We start from the raw sequence: 21,570 nt of genomic DNA on the forward strand, positions 1-21,570 counted from the left end.
GCCAAAACTTAGGTTTACATTGCGCACTAGGTTACATGGGTTATACAATACATATATATCGCGTTATTGGCCGTAGAAACTCAGAGCCATCACAATAAAGGGCACTATGATATATTCATGAAGAAAATGCATCAAATATGTCTAATTCTGATTTTGTTGCTGTTATGGACCATGTCGTTGTAACTGACATTCACCTCCTTGATTTGTTTTGTTATAACATTCGTTCGAATATATGATAACTTTGAGCTTGTTGTATATGTCTGTTATAGTTGATGACGAAAGAATGTTTCGTAAGTTAACTTGTTAGCAAGTAAGTCCCATTCTGTTCCAAATCGAACGAATGAAGCATTTTACCTCCATCCGTGAAGGAGAGCACTGCTTTGATCATGCGCGTCACTTCATCGTCTGATGGGGTCGCTAGGCTAAGTGTGTTTCTGTTATTCAGAATCATCGTACGTTGCCGTTGTATTTCTTAAATAAGGATCAATGTGTTTTGACTATTGAAGCAATGCAATAGACGAGCAGTACTTTATTATATATGTAACTTCACTAGTATGTCGTGGTAAGTTCAGTCTAATAGTTCAAAGTCAGAGGTGCTAAGATTGATCATATTTTGTGACACATTGTACACATGAAAAGCATAAAAATTGTGTTTCTCTGATATCTTTGGTATTTTTCACGAAACAGCACAAGCAAGATGTTTGCGTTGTAGGTATAATCGCATACATTTATCATCATATACATTTATTTAGAGTTTCTAAAACAGAAATCTATCTAGGGCCCGTATCTGGACTGAAAATCCAAGTGCAGTGGCAAACCAATTATTAGTGATGCAGTATTACCAGAAGTTGCTATATGGCGCTGTTTAGCACAAGCTGACTTTACACATGTTTCAAGTGGATGTTTTTCAGACAAAAAGGTTATGTATTTTGATAAATACTAGTAGTTTCGGTTGACTCGTGAAAACGAATTTTAAACTCATAAAAACCATACTGGTATGATCCAATCCCAAAAATGAAAATTACCCCCATTTTGTAATGAAAATGGTGTGGTTGGCAAGTGGTTCCTTCCATATGGAAATGCCGATTCAATAGCTGGGGGTCAACATTAAAAAAAATATAAAGCAGGTGTCTAAGTATTTAATGGTGACAAGTTTTAAATTAGACATAACAATCTTTTATATATATGCGTATATGTACAATTGATCATACTATTGTGAAGAAATTCCATGAATTTAATTAACTTTATTGTTTATGTACTAGTATCGGCCCTCTTTATAAATTTGGTATCGCCAATTAATCACATGATACCATCGGCCAATCATAAGTCCGCTGACTTTGCCCGCGAGATATCGACCAATCAGAACCACGGACTCGGGGCGGAAGTGGTTCTCGTTTGCGCCAGAAGTTGGAGAGATTGCATTTTTCAAGTCGTCCGATCGCCTTTTTCCCACAAATTTTGACAAAATGAGCGAAGGAGAGGAAAAGAAGGTAAGGGAAACGTATATTTATTATCTGTGTTTAGTATTTTGAGAGGATTCGGGTCATTTTACTGCTGTTTGGGGAGGAAAATCGTGGAAAATATGTGGGGAGGGAAGCACGTTTTGGGCTTTGTTTTTGCCGCCATTTTGACAGATTGTGAAAGCCGGCGAGTTTTTTTCCTGGTCTCAGTACACATTTAGAAATACAACACGTTCTCCCTACGTTTTTGTAAAAGAAGAACAGTTCTCTTAGGTCTCTTAAATGTTTTGTTGAGTACAAAGTACGTTATATTCGGACAACAGTCTGGCTCCGGAATTTCTAGAAAATAATCTTGCTAGCCATGGACTTCCAGGGGGGCTCAGGCTAGATTTCATCGGGGGTACGGTACCCCTGGCGCCGAAGAGCTGGCCTTTGTAGGCCCTGGTACAGGACTGGGTTCCAGGCTAGCTGTGATTCAACATTTTGCTTAGTAACATTAGAATTTGTATGTTTTGTTACTTTACTCGAAGAGAAAATGGAGTATCGTTTTTGGCAACCTCTCAGGGAGGGAGCCTATATAATTTGTTGACTTCGTATGTGTTTTTCTGCATATAGTCTCACCATTTTCTGCCAAATGGTGCCAAAGCATGTGTATGAGGGGGCGAAGTCTGCCATCTCTGAAAACTAGTGCAGTAGTAGACGAGTTCGGTGGACCACAAAAACCTCTTGGACCCTTGGGGGTCTACAGAATAATTTCCACCGAAATCCAACTGCGGATTACAAGCTAGGCTTACGTTCCGTGTTTTCAAATGTGTGCACACAGGCACAAAGTAAAGAATTTGTTTGAATCTTGGCAAAACGACAGTTTGCAACCTCCATGAATAAGTAAACAGCGATTGCAATTTTAAAACTGTCAACAAAATGCCCGTTTTTTCTGTACATAAGTTCGCAGTAGTTGTATATTTGTGGTTTTTGTGGCGACCTCTTTACTATGAACAACTTAAAACCACTGCAAAAGTTTTCCCTTTCTCGGCATGGCAGTTTCAACTGCAAATTTAAAAGCAGCCACAGAGACTATTTTCTCCCTACGCGAAATTAAATCCTGGCAAATTTTTTAGTTACCAAATAACTAAGGAGGTTCACACATACGAGGTCAAGAGTTAAGGCCACTAAGAGGCTAAGACATGATAAGTAAACGTGTGTGGACATTGCAAACTGACCCATGGAGGCCACATGTATCTGGACATATATAAAGCTCGGTCGGGACAAAAACTGCAACTGTTTACGAGTTCGGCCTTCACCTTTGATCTCATGCATTCACAGTTTGATCAATAAACAAGTTACAGTAGATTCCGCATATCTGTATAGCCCAATTGTCAGCGTAAATTATACGACTCCCCGAACTATACGGCTCCCCGAACTAGTGATATTGACGCCCTGAAGGAGGGGGGGGGGGGGGGCGAATAGGATTTTGAGCAAGACACACAAACACACTCACTATTGACTAACGATATCACAACTTTATTTTGCAAAATTTTAATCAAAGTACAATCCTACCTTTCCCGCAATTTTAACGTCACCATATTGGAATAAATACGCGATCTATTTTGTTCAGATAAGCCCGAACTGCGTGGGATAGGGGTGGATACCGGTTCGGCTCGATCAGGTTCGAGTTCAGGTTCAGGTCCAGGGGTTTAGGTTCAGGTCCGGACCTGAACCTAAACCTGATCCTGTCTAGATGATATCTTACTCTTAATAATCTTACATTTTATCAACCCAATTTCAATGTTAACCTTATTTTTGATGCCTTCTTTGTCAATACAGAGAGGAGACACAGAGCACTAACAGGCAGATAGAAGATACAAGACACTTTCATTTTCAACAAACATCTTTGATCAGAGATCTCAAAAAGTCAACTAAACAAAAAATCACTCCAGACTAACTTTTAGACCTAGGAGCACTGAGCTCCTAACTCAAAAAAGTTAGGAGCACCAGCAAAAATCTAGGAGCGCCACTACAAAAAGTTGGAAGAACAAGCAAAAGTCTTGGCCATACCAAATAATACTCCTATTAACAACCGGGAATAAAATATTTGAATAGATCATAAAAGATAAAAGCCTACATTGATGCTGCAGAACAATTGGCAATTCAAGTTATTCAATACCTTCCTGCATACTAAATGATACTAGTATGAGGGATTTTTAGAAAAATTGGGCATAGGTTCCCCGGCTGGCCCCAATCCGGGGGCCACGGTGCCTCAAGTTCAACAAGTTGAAAAATACACAATGGCATTTTTACTTGGAACAAGGCAAGTAATGATTCACATAACCTTGAATGATAAATAAATAGATAACTCTCAAATGTATCTATTGGTTTCATGACCAAAACAAATAAAGTCACATTCCATAATTTGAAACTTTTCTGCTGCCATCAAGTTCAACATTTTTACAGGCATTTTTTTCACCCCCACCCTCTGTCTACAAATAATCCAAAATACTTTAATATCCTTGAAATTCTTGCTCAATAGGATCAAAAATTATCTGTTTGTTCGGTTCCTTTGAAACGCACAGTTCAAACTTCGCGCGTCAGGACCGCGGCGCCGCCATCCAATGACAGGCCGACCGCATGGAAAAAGCTTTGTGATTCGCGGCAGTAGATTCTAGACCGCAGCAGAATGTAACTAGCACCATAATGACGGGCAGATCATGAGTTTTGAAATGATATCGGTGACAAAGGGAAAATTTTATATTTTTTGGGGATAAAACTCCACTTGAATTGATTCATCGATTTTTGATCGTAAAAATTATCACTTGAACAGGTGAAAAATGACCGCAGGAAACAGGCCTTGCATTCTGCTGCGGTCTACAATCATCATGGGGGCGGTCCTGAACGCAGAGCGCACGGCTAGCGCTTTACTTTCATCGGCAAATTTCTGGCGTTTGAAACATTTTACAAATCAAACAAATACATCATAAAAGAGAGAAACTTATATCCTTTATTTCTATGGGTAACTTTGCCACTAGGAACGGATAGTTTTTGTACCGCGGGTGTGGGAACATGATAGAAAATTCACCTACGGTAGCGTTGGAATACCTAAATATTTTCAGCTTACCGCTAAGTTCTGCAGCCATTATCCTGGCGCAGATCGTAATTTTTGATTGTCGCACCGTGCGACCGTGATTTTAAATCTAGTTGCATTCTAAAAAAAACTGGTCCCATGTGCGACTCACACAGTCGCACTCACGAGCGCTGCCGGGCGGGCGGCGGCACTCTCAGACTCGGAAAAAAAATATTTGTTGCATTACATGTTACTTTGTTTTGACTTCCGGGTCCAAAAAACCGGTTCACGACATTCGGTTTTTTTGAACCGGTTACCGCATGTTTTTCCGGTCCAAACCGGTCCAGTCGAACCGATATCCACCCCTAGCGTGGGATACTCCTGCCAAAGAAAAACTCCCGCCATATGTTGATGACTGAAATCTTGCAGCCAACCAATCAGAGCACATGTTTTCATGACGCAAACCAATCAGCGCTTAGAACACGCGGTAAACATGAGTAAACAAAGATGGCTGCCCCGGGCGTCATCCAGCCTTCGTCGCTACATTTTACGTGAAATTGCGCCGTAAAATATGATTCATCTACGCTACATTAGCAGAATTTTCACGGGAAAAGAATTTAAAGAATACATTCTCCGCCGAAGACGGCCACAAATAACGGCAAATAATTGGAATCTACTGTAATTAATCAGTATGCACATTTAGAGGTTAGACATCAGAACGGTAACCCCTGCGTATCGTAAGAACACCAATGTTTATAATGCAACTTTCTTGTTGCTTTTCATAGGAGGTGAAGCCAGAGACAGACCACATCAACCTGAAGGTCCACGGACAGGTGAGGTTTCTCTTAGACATACAGTAAATGCAAAAATGTTTCCAACTTCAAACCACCGCGAACATTTTTGTCCAATACTGTAGCAGTATATGACTATAGCGCAGCAGCAAACTGAAAATCACTGCAAACACTCCATTTTTGCATTAGCGCGAAATAACAACCATGTGAACTTAAGTGCATTTACAGTACCTTCTACTTCATTGTTGTTACATGACATAGCTTTAATGAGTATACTAGATGGATGGCTTGTTAAGATTCGTTTTGTATTTTTTGTTTTGTTCTTTGTGGTTGTAGACCTTATGAAAGTCAGTGAACTTTTTGTTGCGTCAATACACTTCTATCAGTCTGTTGTTTTGTTTTCTGGTTACCTGAAGGACATCAACTTCCAGATATCAGTGTCCTGATGCATTTCAGTTTTACATTGTAACACAGTACTCTGTGTTTGTTGGGTCACTCTGGTCGAAATATGTCCAAAAGAATAGTACTTGGAGTCCTAATCCCAAACAAAACATGTACAGTAAGTAAGGTATAAGCTAAAAGTGACAAATGTACAAAAAACTAGAGTTCCATGAACCCAACCCATTGACTTGAAGTGTTGGGTTCGTGGCACTCAGCTAGTTTGAGAAAATGTTCGACTCTGAGAAAATGCAAACCTCCATGTTGTCTACTGCTGCTGGTGGTGAAAGGTCTTTCAGACAATACACACCTAGTAAACCTCCAAGTGAAACTCCTGTTTCCACAAGGGTATATACAAGTTCTAGCTATCCCTTAGTGTTTTGACACTGTAGGGCCCCTGGGGACATGCCCTGGCAGCAGGGGAATATTTGCCCCAGTTTGTCAACTGACAGCTGTCCCCGGGGCAATCTGGCAAATGGACTTGTCCAAGCCTTATTTACATATATAGCTCCAAGCATTGCGTAAAGCTATCAAATGAAAAGGTACTTACATGTTTGGTATGAACCAAACTGTCTGTAATCTGACTTTGTCACTTTGTTTGTTTCAGGATGGTTCAGTTGTACAGTTCAAGATCAAGAGGCACACGCCCCTGAGAAAACTCATCACGGCCTACTGTGAGAGAGCGGTAAGCAACATCACATTCTTGTCCAGGGGTACCTATGCATTTACAGGAATTTTATGAAAAATGCACGAAGCACTATGTGGAATTGTACAAATCTTATGAAAAGCAAACAAAGCACTATGCAAAATATACCAGCCAATGGCAGCCTGGTTCACGTGACAAAGTGGGGTGTTCAAGATGGCGAAGGTTGAGCTGCCGCGATGGGAGAAGATGATGCGATGCGCTGAAATGAGGTGAATGAATACCTCACAGTCACAGGCTATGAATATGTCTTTGTGACCGTTTACACCTGTTCAATGCATCAAAGTCTCGATATTGTGGGTTAATAAAAACATACCGTCTCCTAAAGCAGCAGTTGGCTGGTTTGCATGTGTGTTTTCGATACGATTTGTATGTTTTGTGTAGTGCTTTGTGTGCTTTTCAAAAGATTTGTACGTCTTTTCACAGTGATTTGTGTTTAACTGTCTTTATAAAATTTGTTCAAATTTCATAAAATGTGTGTGAATACTGAGGCATCCCTGTTTAATAATAGTAGCTACGAATGTAAGTGCAATGATATATTAACAGATCTCATTTATAATCAAATGGACAAGTAGTACAACAAAGGTTTTATTGTTTTTTTCTGACAATTTAATACCAAGAATTTGATGTACATATAATACTAGAGTACAATAATACTGTACCTTAACTTTACATATGTAACCTTACACAAATATCTGGGTGCATTAGATTAAATCAACCTTTACCTTTGTCCCAAGAACTACTCAAATACCAAATCTTATAACAATTAAGTTTCCATAATAATCTTGACTACAAATATTTAGACAGACAGACACACGTACATAGACAACTCCAAAACAATACCTTATTTTTTCTTGCAGGTAACTATTTTCCACAATGCCCCATTAACATGTGTATCTCTGTTTTCACAGGGAGTTCGGAAAGAAGGCGTGCGATTCAGATTTGACGGGAATCCGATCAACGAGGACGACACACCCAATGTGGTAAGCAAAAAAACATGAATAACAGTAACTATCTTATGGTCTCATTCATTATATTACTCGGAGAGGGTACCCTAAAAGAGTGGGTGCCCTAAAAAGACATTGGCAAATTTCCTTTTATTAGGCTTTAGCTACATTACGAACGCGCCCATGTTAAACACGGATTGTAACATAGAAGTCTATGGGAGGAAAAAACTCATTAATGAGACCTTATATAACTATTATAAGTATCATACAATACTGCAAACCTATTTAACTTAAAGTTTGCAGTACTGTGAAATCAAAAGTACATTTTTTGTTGTCGTCTTTGATGTCATGGCTGAAAAACAATGTTTACAGTATTAGCACATGGAAAGACAGATGCTGTAATGAAATGTATCTGTGGTTTTGTTCCCTTGTTGACCTCTCAAAATCAAAATCACGACACTGAAATTTGCATTAATATTTCCATAGTATTAACTTCTGTGGTGGTACTATGGTTTCATCAGCAAACTGAAAACATTGCAAAAAAACTCCTTTCCCCTCCCACCACGAAAATAAAATAAATGCATTTACAGTATTCACCAGGGATTGAAATACTTTTTTGAGGTTACTTGCAAAATTGCAAGTTGGCAAAAATTTTACTTGCAATTTGAAAAAATTAACTTGCAATATTACAGTCGGTATGTACATGTAACTACTCAGCCTGACATAGCAACTTTGAAAGCATTATTAGAAGACTAAACATAAACATCTAAGTACAGATTTACTTATGTAGCCTTTATTGTTTAGTAGTCAGAGACTAATTTCTCCTCTTAGACTAGCAACAGCCACTTTGTCACTATTTTGTGCAGCACAACTGTACAACTGGGTATGTGCTCACACGATCCACTGTTTTTTTCAACTTGCAAAATTGCATGTTCATATTATTTTTACTTGCAAATCTTGAAAATTGCTTGCAAATTGCAAGTTGCTTAATTGTATTTCGAGCCCTGATTCACTGATATGTTGAGCTTGCAACAGCTCTCAGGGTTACTGTAAAAACTTAAATTTTTGAATTTTAAGATTTACAATGATACTATTTGAAGGCAAAACACCAGCACCAGTTGTTTATTATTATACTTTCCCACTCCAGCTGGACATGGATGACGGAGATACCATCGACGTGTTCCATCAACAAACGGGGGGCAGGAGCTGAGCAATTGTACATCAGCAGTCTTCTCTGAACCATCTTTCCAGCACCCCTCTGGGAAAGTGGCACAACCCGTAGTATGTTTTACGTAATGATGACAAATAAGTCATGCAAAACGCTACCATCGAGATATTAGGGTTTTGGCCTCAGAAACTGTCTAAAAAGTCTGATATTAGATGTTCTAGTCAAAAGAACAGAAAAGGGGCGAACTCAAAGATTTTCCATGGTATTATATTTTACTATTCAGTTGTCAAAAGGGAGGGCTTGCTACAATTTGTAAACTTAGAGACTGTTTTTTTTTTCTTTCCGTGGATGCCGGATATTTTGGTTATGCTGTTGTCATTGTGACCTTAAGTATGAAGAAAATTGATATGGATCTTCAAAAAATAAGAAATTAATCTGTGAAAGGACTTAAGTAGGGGCACAACGACTTACATGTACTAGTACTTTGGTGAGAAAAAATGTACCCCCCTTTTAAAGCAGATACAAGTGAAAGTATCATTAATAAGTCAGTTGGGGAACATACATGAAGTTGAGCTTTTATCATTCCAATACTTTTTTTGTTTTAAGGCAGAGGAAAGAATGTTATGAAACTGTTTGTTTTTTCTTTACCCGTACCGCCGTTGTAGAATGGAGAAAATAGTTTGTTGACATGTAGTGTATAGAAACATATAGAAGCAATAGTAAACATGGTCATATATGCACCCGCCTTTGAATGCGTTGCACTCTGAACTAAATGCATTTTCCTCAAAGCATGGTTTCAACATTTGTTGAATCATTGTTAAATGACGGTTGCTAATCATTTTTGGCAATACCTCTGGGGTGGAGCCTTTTGTTACGTGTTCACATAATTTCGTTCATTGTGCTACACATTCAGGCCTGTACATGTATCTAGTGTCTCTAGTAATGTACAGCATCAGTAACTTACAGATGTATGATTTTGTATGAACTAGTAGAAGGTTAAGTAGATGAGATCAGTAATACATATATAACCAGCTATACAAGTTACTTTGTGCAAATCAGTGTTAGTTATTGGGTTAACTTTGAAATAGGACAATTTTACTTCTATTAGATACAATATGTTTTCAGACTTCAAAGATGATTGTCAAAAATGATTATTAATAAAATATCACATTCTTGGTGTGAAGGAAGTGTCTCCAATGTACTTGAAATGTTTAATGAGAATGTCAGAGTAAATTTAATGATAGCTGAAAGACAAGTCACTTTGAAACATTGAAAATTGAGAAAATCCGATTAACATGTCCAAGTCAAATAACCAAGTCGAATATAAGCATATGATAGAGAATAGAAATAGAATAGATATCATAACAGAGAGGAATATGTTGTTTGATACTTTAAATCAAAATTACATTCAGTGATGATTGGAAAATAAATGTTCAAAGGACTTTGTATTTATAAAGTCAGTTTGCTGCATATTTCATATTTTGTCGTGAAGTTTGCGACTGAAAATGGTTTTTCAGTTTGATAACCAGGCTACACAACGGTAGGTCAAAGTTAAAAACAAACTCTTTCCTGCAAACTTTACCTTAGCCAAAAAATGTTGCAACTCATACGGACTTGAATATATGCACTGGGCGTGACTGTGCCCTAAGTGTAACTAGGTTTTCAGGCGCAGTTCAAGAAAGATATTTCCTGACACATCTAGTTATTGTAGGTGGCTAAGATTTGACATGTATAGTAATACATGGCTCTATAGGTCACATGCAAGTTTTCATTTCTGATTTTGCAACACAATTTCTTTTATAGCTGCTATGGTGGAAAGAGGTTTGGCAATGAATTCAGAGCAGTTATCTTGTTTATAAATATGTGGTGTGTTTGTTAAACATTTTCGAAGACTAATCTTTCCATGGCTAAGAAGATTGAAACTCTGCTTAGGTAGTGGTTATCAAAAGATTGATATTCGTTGGAGAGTTTTGTTTTCTGAAACCTTTGTTCTGATGTACACACCCCATATTCAGGGCCCTGATGACTACCCTGGACCTTACTACAGTACTGTAAATGCATTTATGTTTGCATGCTTTTATTTTGCAGCAGGGAGAAGATGGAGTGTTTGCGGTGGTCTTAAGTTCTCGTTTGAAACAATAGTAGCGCTACAGTAGTAAGTGGGCAGAAATTTTTGTGGTGGCTTTAAGTTTGTGTTTTAGAGTTCACCGCGAAAGCCCCAAACATAAACCCCTGATAACATTTTTGCATTTACAGAAGTTCCGCTATCAAACCTTACTCCACTATAGCTGCTGTAAAAGAAAGGCTTCAGAACTGAAAATTGGCATATGACTGAAAGAGGTATGAAAGAGATACATACACAATGTCGGCTTCCAACAATAACTGAAAGTGGCTTTAGGGGATATCTTTTTTTTTTGAAAAGCCATTCTTTGATGAGTGAAACAAGTCTTTACACTCATATAACGAGGGCTGTTCGTGCACTTAGATATTTTTGAAATAGCTAATATCTTAGTAGATTTCCATTTTAGACATTATTATCAAAAGATATTCAAGCAAAATACATAATGATAGCCTTCACATGGTCTATCCTAGCAAATTACTGCTCCTTTCTTTCTTACTCCAACACAATCATAATATATATGGTGATAAGGTCTGTCCGGCCACTTGCTACATATGTTTACATACACCACAGGATGTTTACCAGTAACCATGGTCACAGCCGCCTTGTCCAGGTCATTGACCTTATTTTTTTTAACCAAGCAAAAATGTGTCTCATCCGTCAAGTTGAAATAAATAATAGTCTTATAATAATCAAAGAGCAATGAGCAATATGATACCATCCCTTAGCTTCTTGAACTTATATTACATGCGTATACAGACAAGATAATTTAATCATGATGAAGTAAATACCAGTGCCTATTTTTGTAGCCTAGTACCCATCCCTGTTTTACATCCAGACCATCGAAACTAGTCTATTAAGATAATTGATCAGACTGTAGCTAGAATAGAATGGGATGCAATGCAATGGATTCTAAACTAACATTTTGTTGTTTCCTGTATTCAAATTGTTTTCTTGCATTTCATCTTGGCAATGCTAGGGGGCGTTGTATGCCCCGTTGCTGTAGCCAGCATTCTGGATTGCATTGTTGGTGGGCTTGAGGTCTGGGTCTGTGATAGGAAAGAGAGCATACATTTGTAGTTAGATTAACAGAAATTAAGGGTTTCTTTTTCTAATTTAGAGCTAGTCTATTAATTTTTTTCACGAAAATTTCTTTTAAATGAAAATGAAAGAGGTTACTGACGTCGTACCCTGTACCTTCACAAGTAGAGTTTGTACATGATGTTAGAAAGTTCAAGATTTACAGTATAATCCATGTAGATTGAATCTAAATTGCGGATGCAGTTCTTGATATGACTGCTAGGTGGCCTTACTGACTGGAGACTTACACTGTGTCAGGATCACCATCCCGTCAGGCTGAGGCGCCATCCTCGTCGTGCGTTGCTGAAAAGTGCAGAACAGAGGAGTCCTCAGATTGATTGAATTAAATCAATTAAACACTAACTGCTGATTGGTCAGTATTAGCATTATCTTAGTAGCTGATAGGTCAGTTTGCCTCACCCTGTTAACTGATTGGTCAGTGGACCTTACCCCTAGCGACACATTTGGATCCATGAATATTAATCCTTTTTTTCTAAATGACAGCTGATTGGTCAGTTTGTCTTATCTAATTAGCATCCGTTGGCCAGTGGACTTAAGGCTGACATCTGATTGGACAGGAATCCTTACTTTAGCAGCCCATTGGTCCTTTTCGCGCAGCAGTTTGCAGGAGATGTACATGATGACGAGGAGGATGATCAACTCAAACACGGCCAGTATCAGGGCCAGACCCATCATTCCCTGTATACATGTACAAGAACGTGTAACATCTTATAAGGTACTCATCGTTACGTAATGGTCTATGATCTATTCACCTTCCAATTGACTGGGATCACTTAGTAGTAGTATTTTTTTGACGAGGCCACTGTGGCGCAGCCATTAGAAGCCAGAATAATATACTGTATGTTAGCAGGAAACTTAATGTTTTATTATCTCATTGAAAATGGAGATATAGTTTTTGGTCTGTCTGTGTGTCTCTCAGTCTGTCTGCTTGCGTTGCCACATTTTGTATGATATTTGGTGTGTGTTGAAAAGACGAAGGCCTAGGTCAATTTTTGACCCGCTGGTATGTAACCTTGTTCATGATTGATTCATCGTTGTTGCCTGCCGAAACAAACGTAGTTCACTGAACTTTGATAAAGTAGTTACCTTCATTCCTGCGCAGAGTTTGTCCGTGTAGGCTCCACTGGTCCTCAGATCGTGGAAGCCGCGGAGGCAGTAGTAGGGATACTCGTGCGGGATGAAGGCCAGCGCCACCACGGCGATCAGGAAGGCGGCCAGAGCGGCCACGTACGCCACCGTGGACACGGTCAGGGCCACGGACAGCTGGAGAGGAGGGGGAGGGTGGTGTTACTTTGAGCGATATTTACAGGTTTGCGAAGCAAAACCTATTCTGTTGTGCCTTCTGAGCAGTGGGTGTCGCCATGTTAATCATTACGGTATGGGACAGCCATCTTTTATTTTTATTTCACTTACTACAGATGTGTGAGTGAAGTACATTTCTTATCTTCCACGTATAAGTACAGTTTACCAATGTTTGTCTAAGACAACCCACCTTAAAAATGGCAAAACGGTCCTTCCCGCTCGACATGGAGACCAGACCTGCAAAGATGATCTGAAGACAAGACATGCGTTACTTGAAGACATACACACGTCAGAGGGGTATATAAAACTTTTTTGTCATCATCACTCACACATACAAACACATAAAACGACAAACACAACATACATGCACAAGGACACACAGGCGCGCACACACAGATACACACACGCATACACGCACACACACACACACACACACACACATACAAACACACAGAAACACACAGAGAGACACACACACACACACACACACAGCAGTACCTTCATTTTTCAAGGAGGTAGCAAAACTCACCAGTATGCCTGTCCAGATGGGTGAGTAGTAGAGCGGGGAGGACTTGTAGCTGAAGTTGTGTCTGTTCGCGGCGCCGCCCTGGATGGCCTCGGCGGTGATGCCGAAGATGATGCTGAGACCGGCCAGCGCCAGGAGCGCCAGCCCGAGCGGCACCAGGGTCCTCTGCTGCAGCAGCGCCATCTAGCGACATTAACCTGAATGTACCTGGTAGAAAAGAGAGTAAAAACTTCAAATAAGCTATAAGGGGCCGAATGTACACCACCCCTCCCTTACATCAAAAGCTAGCATCCACCAAAAGAAAATCAAGACCATAGCATGTCCAGGACCAAACATACAAAAACGGAAGTTCTGCTGCAATACCACGGTCGGCCACCAGGTGACCCAACATTGACATTGGCCGTCGAGTTTACAACACATACCAACATACCAAATATCATCTCAATCCATCTAGAAGTTCTTAAGATATTCCGTTGTACACGCACGCACGCACGCACAAACGCACGCACACAGAGTAAAAACTACACCACTATTTTTCATGGACCTGAGCCTAATATTTAGCGTTGAGAACAAATTTTGAAAAGCCACTGGATTTGCGAGCATTATATCATTATTTCATCTTGACTATTTATCTCTACTATCAAGGAAGGTGCTATTTTGATCCATTTCTTCTTCTCCAAACAAATAAGATCAATGACATAGCTGTCACCATGGTTACTGGAAAAGTAGCAGACACCCTGTGGTGTTGGATTACATTATGTAGCAAGTGGCAGGACAGAGCTGGAGGGGCTGATCATCATAGATATGAATGTGAATAAGAATAAAGAGAGTAGTTTAAGGCTAGACCATTTGAAGATAAACATTGTGTATTTGTTAGCTAATGTTACGTTTCTAGTTATCTATCTAACTTTATTTCATCTTCAAGACATTACTTATTAACTAACTTCATATTTACTAGCATTTTATAAGGACATACAATGGTCCTCCCCACACCTTATGTTGTATAGCTAAGATGGCACCCCTTCTAGATCTCCATTTCCCTAGCCCTTGGGCCACACAGCTATGCAAGCACCGATAATACTAAAATAGTTCGACTTCCATACTCTTGCCTATGATTAACGCTAAGGAGGCAAGCTGTGTTTACCTATTACAAAGTCTTTGCTATGCCTTCGGGTGGGAATATCATGAAGAGAACACTCAGTAACCACAAAAACATTTAGTAATTAAATCAGAATAAGCCACTTTTTCATGCATTGCCCTAAGGACACTAAGCATCAAGATACTCCCTTCGGGAATTTGACAAAACAGAGGTGATTGATTTAGTCACAGATCTCAAAATATGTCACATAATACATTTTTAGATATTTTTATAATTGAAAAATGCTTTGTCAACACTGCCCTATCAGTCTCAATAGACTTGAAAGCCTTTCCTCATTTCAGAGCTCTTATTTCATGCTTGTGTTATTTGCTTTGCTTAATTTGCATTGAGCTATTGTCCTTCGTTCTGGAGACGGTATAAAAACCAAGTCAAAGTGTTTGACATGAGTGTGTCTCTACCATGTATTGGTGATAAAATTTCAAATCACAAAAAAATAGCTTCTGTTCAATTAGATGTTCAAGTCACTTCAGGTCATAACGTATCACATGACGCAGGGCACTTGGAGGTCGAGGTCACTTAAGAGTTTCAGACGTTTTTATGTCAACTCAAGACTTAACTCTTAAGAGAGTAAGACAATGTAACTCTCTTGTCTACATTTTATTTATCATTTTTGTCCCATTCACTACATTTGTGACCAAAAAGACGACCCTGAATTTTAATCGGCATTCCTGCCCTAAGGCAGGGATTTCTTTCCAGTCTGGTAATTCTATTAACACCAAAATAATTAATGTTCTCAAACCATTCGATATTGTTTTCTTCTACGTCTTTAACGTCTCCATAAGATTTTATCCAGCGGGAAACATATATATTTGTCAGCTGCTTTGAAAAAGGGGAGTTTGAGAGATCTCTAGTGCAGTATCCCCAGGTTTACTCAGTTTAGATGAAATTATTCATGAGTTCATTATACTTGGGGACGTCGCATCAGAGATCTCTTTAGTCACATTTCTTTTTTTTTCCGGCGGATCACGTTAACCTGTCGGATAATTCGGCAATATTATGTTGGTAGACGTTAATACGTTGGCGTAAAACTCATAGTTAGAGGTAAAACTGTACTAGAATGATTTTCAATCTTTTTGTTCCTCGATGAAGGTTATATATTCAGGTAATGAGACATTACAAGGTAACAGTTACTCAAGCGACTGGACAGATCTATTCAATAGCTTCACTGACTGTTATCTTGTGATCCTCGGTTTCTGTAACGCCACCAAAATATTCCATACGTAGTTGTGCGTTAGGTATACACCCCAAAAACACATAAACAGAGCTCATATCAAAAAGCAAACACACTCACCTGCTTAAAAACAGTGTCTGCTGGTTGTTAAACTCTTAATCCACTGGGTGGGCAAGTGAGCAACCGAATAAAAACCTAGAACGGAGGTAAGGACAAGACAAAAGCGTTTCTTACGTGACCTGTTTTGTAGTGCTTTTAGCAGTATACAATAACTCCGTCCGTTTGTATGTACAGATAGACAATATGTTGTCAAACTAGTTTCTCCCATCCGCCGCTGTGAAGTGTGAAAGGTCGTTAGATTTCGCCCGCGGGGAATTTCACCCCCAATGGCTCCAGAGTGAGAGGATCTGGCGATCATAAGCTACAGCGTGTTTCTTATACAAGTATGCACATCGTTTATACACTTGATTGCCCACTTGGACATATGGGTGTATCAATATTGATACCTTCATGAGCAAAATGGACCATATATATAATAATATTAACTTTCATAATTCCGTCAGATGCCCTTATAGACCACCGCTTTAAAACAAAGGTCTAGAAATGTAGCTATAGAATAATCCCTGAAGTCTGCACACTTCAGATATTCCAGGTGTTCAAGATATTCTTGAGAAGGCCTCGATTCGCAGAAGCTTTAGGCTTCCCGAATCTAAAACCATAGCTTGTTTCTTAGTCAAATAAAAGTGACCCGTGCAAAAGTCTGTTAGACGATGTGCCCTGAGGCACTGTAGCCAATGCGTTGTTGTTTTTAGGCTGTGCATGATTAGAAACGCCACCTAGAGACTCATTCCAGATATGCAGCTGTCTAAATCCGTGAAGCTTCTCTGTCGGCGTAACGGTTAAGGAGTTTGACCCAGAACAAAGAGGTCCTGGGTCCGAATCCCCTGACATGCCACCGTGCTGTGCTCTTGGGAAAAGCAACTGTCTGTACTCAACCCAAGTACTAGTGTAAAAATGGGTACCTGACTTTGGTAGGGGAGGTAAAAGGCAATGGAAGGAGAGGGATGGACTCAGCCTTCAAATACCGTACCCTAGACACAGTGAATAACAACCCACTGCTCCTAACAGTGGACATAGTGACCGGTACAGAAAGATAGCACCGCGGTTTGCGAAAGAAAGCTAAAAGAGTTTAATCACTCCGTCGTTATTACTAGTAATTACAAAGAATTACATTATTTGCTAAAATTGTTCGACGGCATTTCAAGTATTTTCTTGAGCCTCTGTACTCGTTTTTGAAGTAGCCACTGGTTATATGTCATTGGCATATCCCCGGTATGACCCTCACCATGTCAAGGCCAACAAGGCCTAACCGGTCTTCACTGGTCTTTCGACGAATGAGCACCCGTATACTGTAAAACGTGGAATATTCGCGGCGGGTTTTTTTTCGTGGTGACATCTTCACAGCGAGCCCAAAACCACCTTGATTTTTTTCTGTCTTCTGCCAGCCTATCCTTTGTTTCAACCGGGACCTTAAAACCACTGCAAATACTTTATTTTCTCCCTACCGCGAAATAAAATCACCGCGAAGATCTTACATTTTACAGTACCTGCCACCGGTGTTTCAAGGTCTAAGAAGTCATCCCCGGTATGTACCACGTTTCTCTCGCGGCAAAGTTAGATCTTTCCCCGAATGCGACAAACTCCATGTTTACTTAGCGGTTCGAGGAAACGTCAAACAGTTCTAAAGCAGACATTCAACAGGTAAGGGCACGATTGGCCACAAACGTCGTACGATCATCGCACGATCTCAAACTGTGGGCATTCTACTGAAACAGTCGAGCATGTTTGTTTGTTTGAACCTTTGTCTATTCATGATAAGCTCAAATCGGCACGCAGGCCGCTTTTCATTGTGGACATGAGGGAAGAGGTAAGGGTCAGATACAATATAGTAGAGATGCACAGTCATTTGAGCCCTAATAAATCTATCAACATGTGTCGTATTATACGAAATTCAGCTGCCGGCCCTGTTACGTAAAAGCCTGTCTTATAGTTGAATATTGTTAATGGTTGCAATTGTTCCTGTCACAGCCTATTGGTAGCTTCTAATTCTAAATCTAAAATCGTGCGACGTTCTACGACAATGTTGACCGCATCGTAAGGCTATCTGTGAACCGTGCACACAACCATGCAAATGGACATGATCGTATATAGAGAATGTACTGTCACGTGGTAATATCAACAACTTTTTAACGTACATTGAGGGCTGTCCCAATCCGTCCTGTGACAGAAATTTGCTATCCTCCCCCCGTTCGTCCAGAAAGTCTGAGCTTTATGACATGAAATTGACGAAAATGCACTTTTATATGCTTGAAAATCCACGAAAATCGACAACAACGAGCTTTCAAACCATGAGTTTGACAGAGATAAAGCCAAAGCTGTAGATACATCCACAACATTACGCGTGGAAATGTTGGTGTGCCTTTGGTTTATAGTAATTGTAGGCCACGGTGTTCCCACGCTTCAGCAGGGTAAACATGCCCCACCCTGCTCAACGGACTGTATACGAGCTTTCCTACAATGACGTGGGTTAGACTCAAAACAACTTTGCACTTCTACAGCGATCTTTCGGTCTATTCAATGCCTGATCTATATTCAAAATGGTATATGTAAGATTTCTAATGTTATATACGACATTTTCAAGCATACTTTTGAGTTGTAAAAGAAGTAAAGCGTGTTTACTTCTACTATTGATTAGTATCACCGTAGCCAGCCGGTTGTTGGACACGCACGACTCCTAGCGATTCTAAGAGGAATGGCAACTCGCACAACCAGGCTGATGGTCGGGTTTGGAGCGGCGCTGTTGTTACAGGGTCTAGCCGCAGTGCTGCTTGGCATATGCGCGGAATATCTGCACAAGTCGCAATTTCACGGGCTCCTAGCACCTGTATGGAGCGGGTGCACGGTAAGTTTTTTTTTTTTTTTCTCTTTTAGATATCTCTTTTAAGAGCAGTCTATTGATGCAGTGGGGAAAACAAATGCATGTTTCTAAAGCTTTCAACCATTTCTTATCAAATGATTATGCATTTGCTTTTAATTCTCTAACATGGCGGACGCAATATTACGTTGTTGCATTACGTGACTGCGAACATAATGTTACTGCATGTTGTTTCTTAGGCGATTGCCACAGGACTCCTTGCGGTTTGCAGTGGAAAGACACCTTATCACAAATGGCTGGTGAGTTGGGTACAACCATATGAGAAAACTATATGAGGCCTGCATAGTTTGTGTTTTTTTTTTTTTCATACAAAAAAAATCTGTGCACGTTGCCAATGACATCCATGACATCAATGCATTTCTCTCTGTATGTCCTTCGGTAGAGACGTTGGACGCATGCGCTGAGTTTCGTGACGTGCCTCGTTGCCATAGCAGCGCTGGTGATAGGCATCATGGGAGTTGTGGTCACGTGCTCTGGTGACGTCACCAACAGACTTCCCGCATACTTGTGTGGGGAAAGAAAGTACGTCATCTAAATACGTCATTAAACGTTACTGCTTTTGAAATGATTTTAGGCTCATCTGAATCTTGCAGGGAGATTCAGAACAGCGACAGATTCAGTTAGATTTGAAACATTGAATCATTTTATTTGCTTTAAAAAAAATCCTGTAAAGAAATGTCAAAAGTCAACCGTTTGGCTGCCAGAGTGTTTGATGTGCACTGAGGAAGAAAAAAGACAACCAGTAATGATTACTTTAAGCTACATGGATATCAATTACCCTATGTTAAAGACCGTAAGTTGATGTCCATGTGGCACAACTGCCTCACAGTTGAGCTCCTGGTTCCAATTAGTTGCTAACTGGTATTCCCCCCCCCCCTTAAAAAGATGTCCTTCTACTGACACTGACACTAACAAGGACACATGTCTTTGAAGACGCATCTACCAATCTGTGCTTAGTCTAAAATGATCCATTATGAGATTCTGAGTCAAGATCTTTAAAAATGGTGTCAGAAGTGGGATTCGAACCTACACCCCCATTTTTCGTCAGCACAGATAGAACTTTTCTGTTGCGATTTAGATCTCGATCCCATCTTTACCTCTCTCCAGGGCGCTCCATCTTGCCGCTCTATGCCTGGCGCTAGGCATGCTGGTCGCGGCGGTGGCTTTGTTCATCACCTGCTGTACCTATTACGTCACCTGTCCATGCTGTAACGTCCCCTGCCCAACTTGTGACGTCACTTGTTCAACCTGTGACGTCACATGCCTCAGCTGCAAGGCCATTTGTGATTGTTGCCAGAGTATGAAAATACGGAGAAGGCAAAAGGTGAATTTTTACCATACTAATTGCAGCATATGATAATGTTTGTTTGTTTGTTTGTTTGAACCTTTGTGTATTCATTATAAGCTCAAATCGGCACGCAGGCCGCTTTTCATTGAGGTCATGAGGGAAGAGGTAAGGGTCAGATACAATAAATGTTGCTGGGATTCAATTAAGTGGGTTATCAGGAGAAAAGGGAGTTTTTAAAATTAGGGACAGAATGGAACATAAAATTCTTGCAACATTGAAATTATCTTCATTGTAAGCAAAGTAAAAAAACCTTCTTGCATTTCCAGACACCGCCTGTGGAGGCGCCCCTGCCCAGCCGTCGGGAGCCGGTAGAAGATACCACCCAGGAAGAAATGATCGAGCATGCGCATGAGAACCCCTACGCGTATCCCGACGACCCTCCGGCCTACTATATCCCGGATGTGCAAGAGATCGATTTGGAAACATGTGAAATGTCTGACAACGAAGTGAAGAAAACCGTGCGGTTTATGGGCCAGGATCCAGACGCAATGTGATCGCAGATAATCGTTATATATGATACATGATTATATTATTATATACATATCATTATATACATATTAACTGAGATAATGCAAACCTGATTGGTTCTTTATATTAGTTTTATGACTAAAATGATCAAAATTAGCGACGTCATGATCAGTAATGAGCAAAACATCTCCCAACTGCAATGTATAACCGTGAATAGTTTTATCAGGTTGGTAATTTCAAATCACTGATTAAGAGTAACAACGTAATCACCAAGTCGACGTTTCGGTGATCAAGCTGCCACATGCCTAGCTGCCATACACACTGGTACTACTTCGCACTGCATACAGCTAGGTGTCGCTACTACAGGACGAAGAATGCGGTCCCAAACGTGAGTTTGTATCCCCTCTCATCGTGGTTTATGACTACAAGTGCACAACCAAAATATAATACCTAGTAATAAGAGCTTTGTTAACCTTTACTCTATATCGTAGGACGTGCACTAATTGTTGAACATCGATGATTAAACTGATACGTCTGCACGGCAACTTGTGAAAGCTTTCAGAACGCATCCGCCATCTTTCTTCAGCCTTGAGAGCGGTCACTTGACATGAGAGTCAAAGGTCACACAGGTCACGTATAACTGTTGGGGTCCTTATCTTGTCTTTTGAAAGTCTCTTAAAACACAGCCTCTTAATTCCTCTATACGTAACTTGATTGGGACTGTATTCGAATTTCTCGTGGTTTTGCCCTTGAATTTCATTGCTGTACTATCTTAACAAACTTACAAATGTAATTAACTACTTAGTGTTTTAATTT

The 21,570-nt window shown here is 40.0% G+C and overlaps 3 protein-coding genes across 3 annotated transcripts; 2 read left to right on the forward strand and 1 right to left on the reverse strand.

Annotated features, from left to right (window-relative positions):
* The first annotated feature begins 1,355 nt into the window (after positions 1-1,355).
* LOC136437051 (small ubiquitin-related modifier 3-like) lies at positions 1,356-9,748 on the forward strand. The gene is made up of 5 exons (XM_066431499.1): positions 1,356-1,490; positions 5,304-5,351; positions 6,355-6,432; positions 7,362-7,433; positions 8,545-9,748. The coding sequence occupies exons 1-5, from the start codon at positions 1,467-1,469 to the stop codon at positions 8,605-8,607; spliced, it is 285 nt and encodes a 94-aa protein (XP_066287596.1). The 5' UTR covers positions 1,356-1,466; the 3' UTR covers positions 8,608-9,748.
* On the reverse strand, positions 9,176-16,243 carry LOC136437047 (uncharacterized). Its single transcript, XM_066431493.1, has 7 exons — positions 16,064-16,243; positions 13,617-13,820; positions 13,278-13,337; positions 12,872-13,048; positions 12,353-12,463; positions 12,013-12,067; positions 9,176-11,733 (listed from the first exon to the last, which is right to left on the reverse strand). Exons 2-7 carry the CDS (start codon positions 13,794-13,796, stop codon positions 11,660-11,662), a joined length of 657 nt encoding a protein of 218 aa, XP_066287590.1. The 5' UTR covers positions 13,797-13,820; positions 16,064-16,243; the 3' UTR covers positions 9,176-11,659.
* Positions 16,244-18,677: 2,434 nt separating this feature from the next.
* On the forward strand, positions 18,678-21,538 carry LOC136437045 (uncharacterized). Its single transcript, XM_066431491.1, has 5 exons — positions 18,678-18,905; positions 19,118-19,177; positions 19,321-19,460; positions 20,046-20,262; positions 20,553-21,538. The coding sequence occupies exons 1-5, from the start codon at positions 18,756-18,758 to the stop codon at positions 20,778-20,780; spliced, it is 795 nt and encodes a 264-aa protein (XP_066287588.1). The 5' UTR covers positions 18,678-18,755; the 3' UTR covers positions 20,781-21,538.
* The last annotated feature ends 32 nt before the right edge of the window (positions 21,539-21,570 follow it).

Source organism: Branchiostoma lanceolatum, chromosome 6, assembly GCF_035083965.1.
Source record: "Branchiostoma lanceolatum isolate klBraLanc5 chromosome 6, klBraLanc5.hap2, whole genome shotgun sequence".
Lineage (NCBI taxonomy): Eukaryota > Metazoa > Chordata > Leptocardii > Amphioxiformes > Branchiostomatidae > Branchiostoma > Branchiostoma lanceolatum.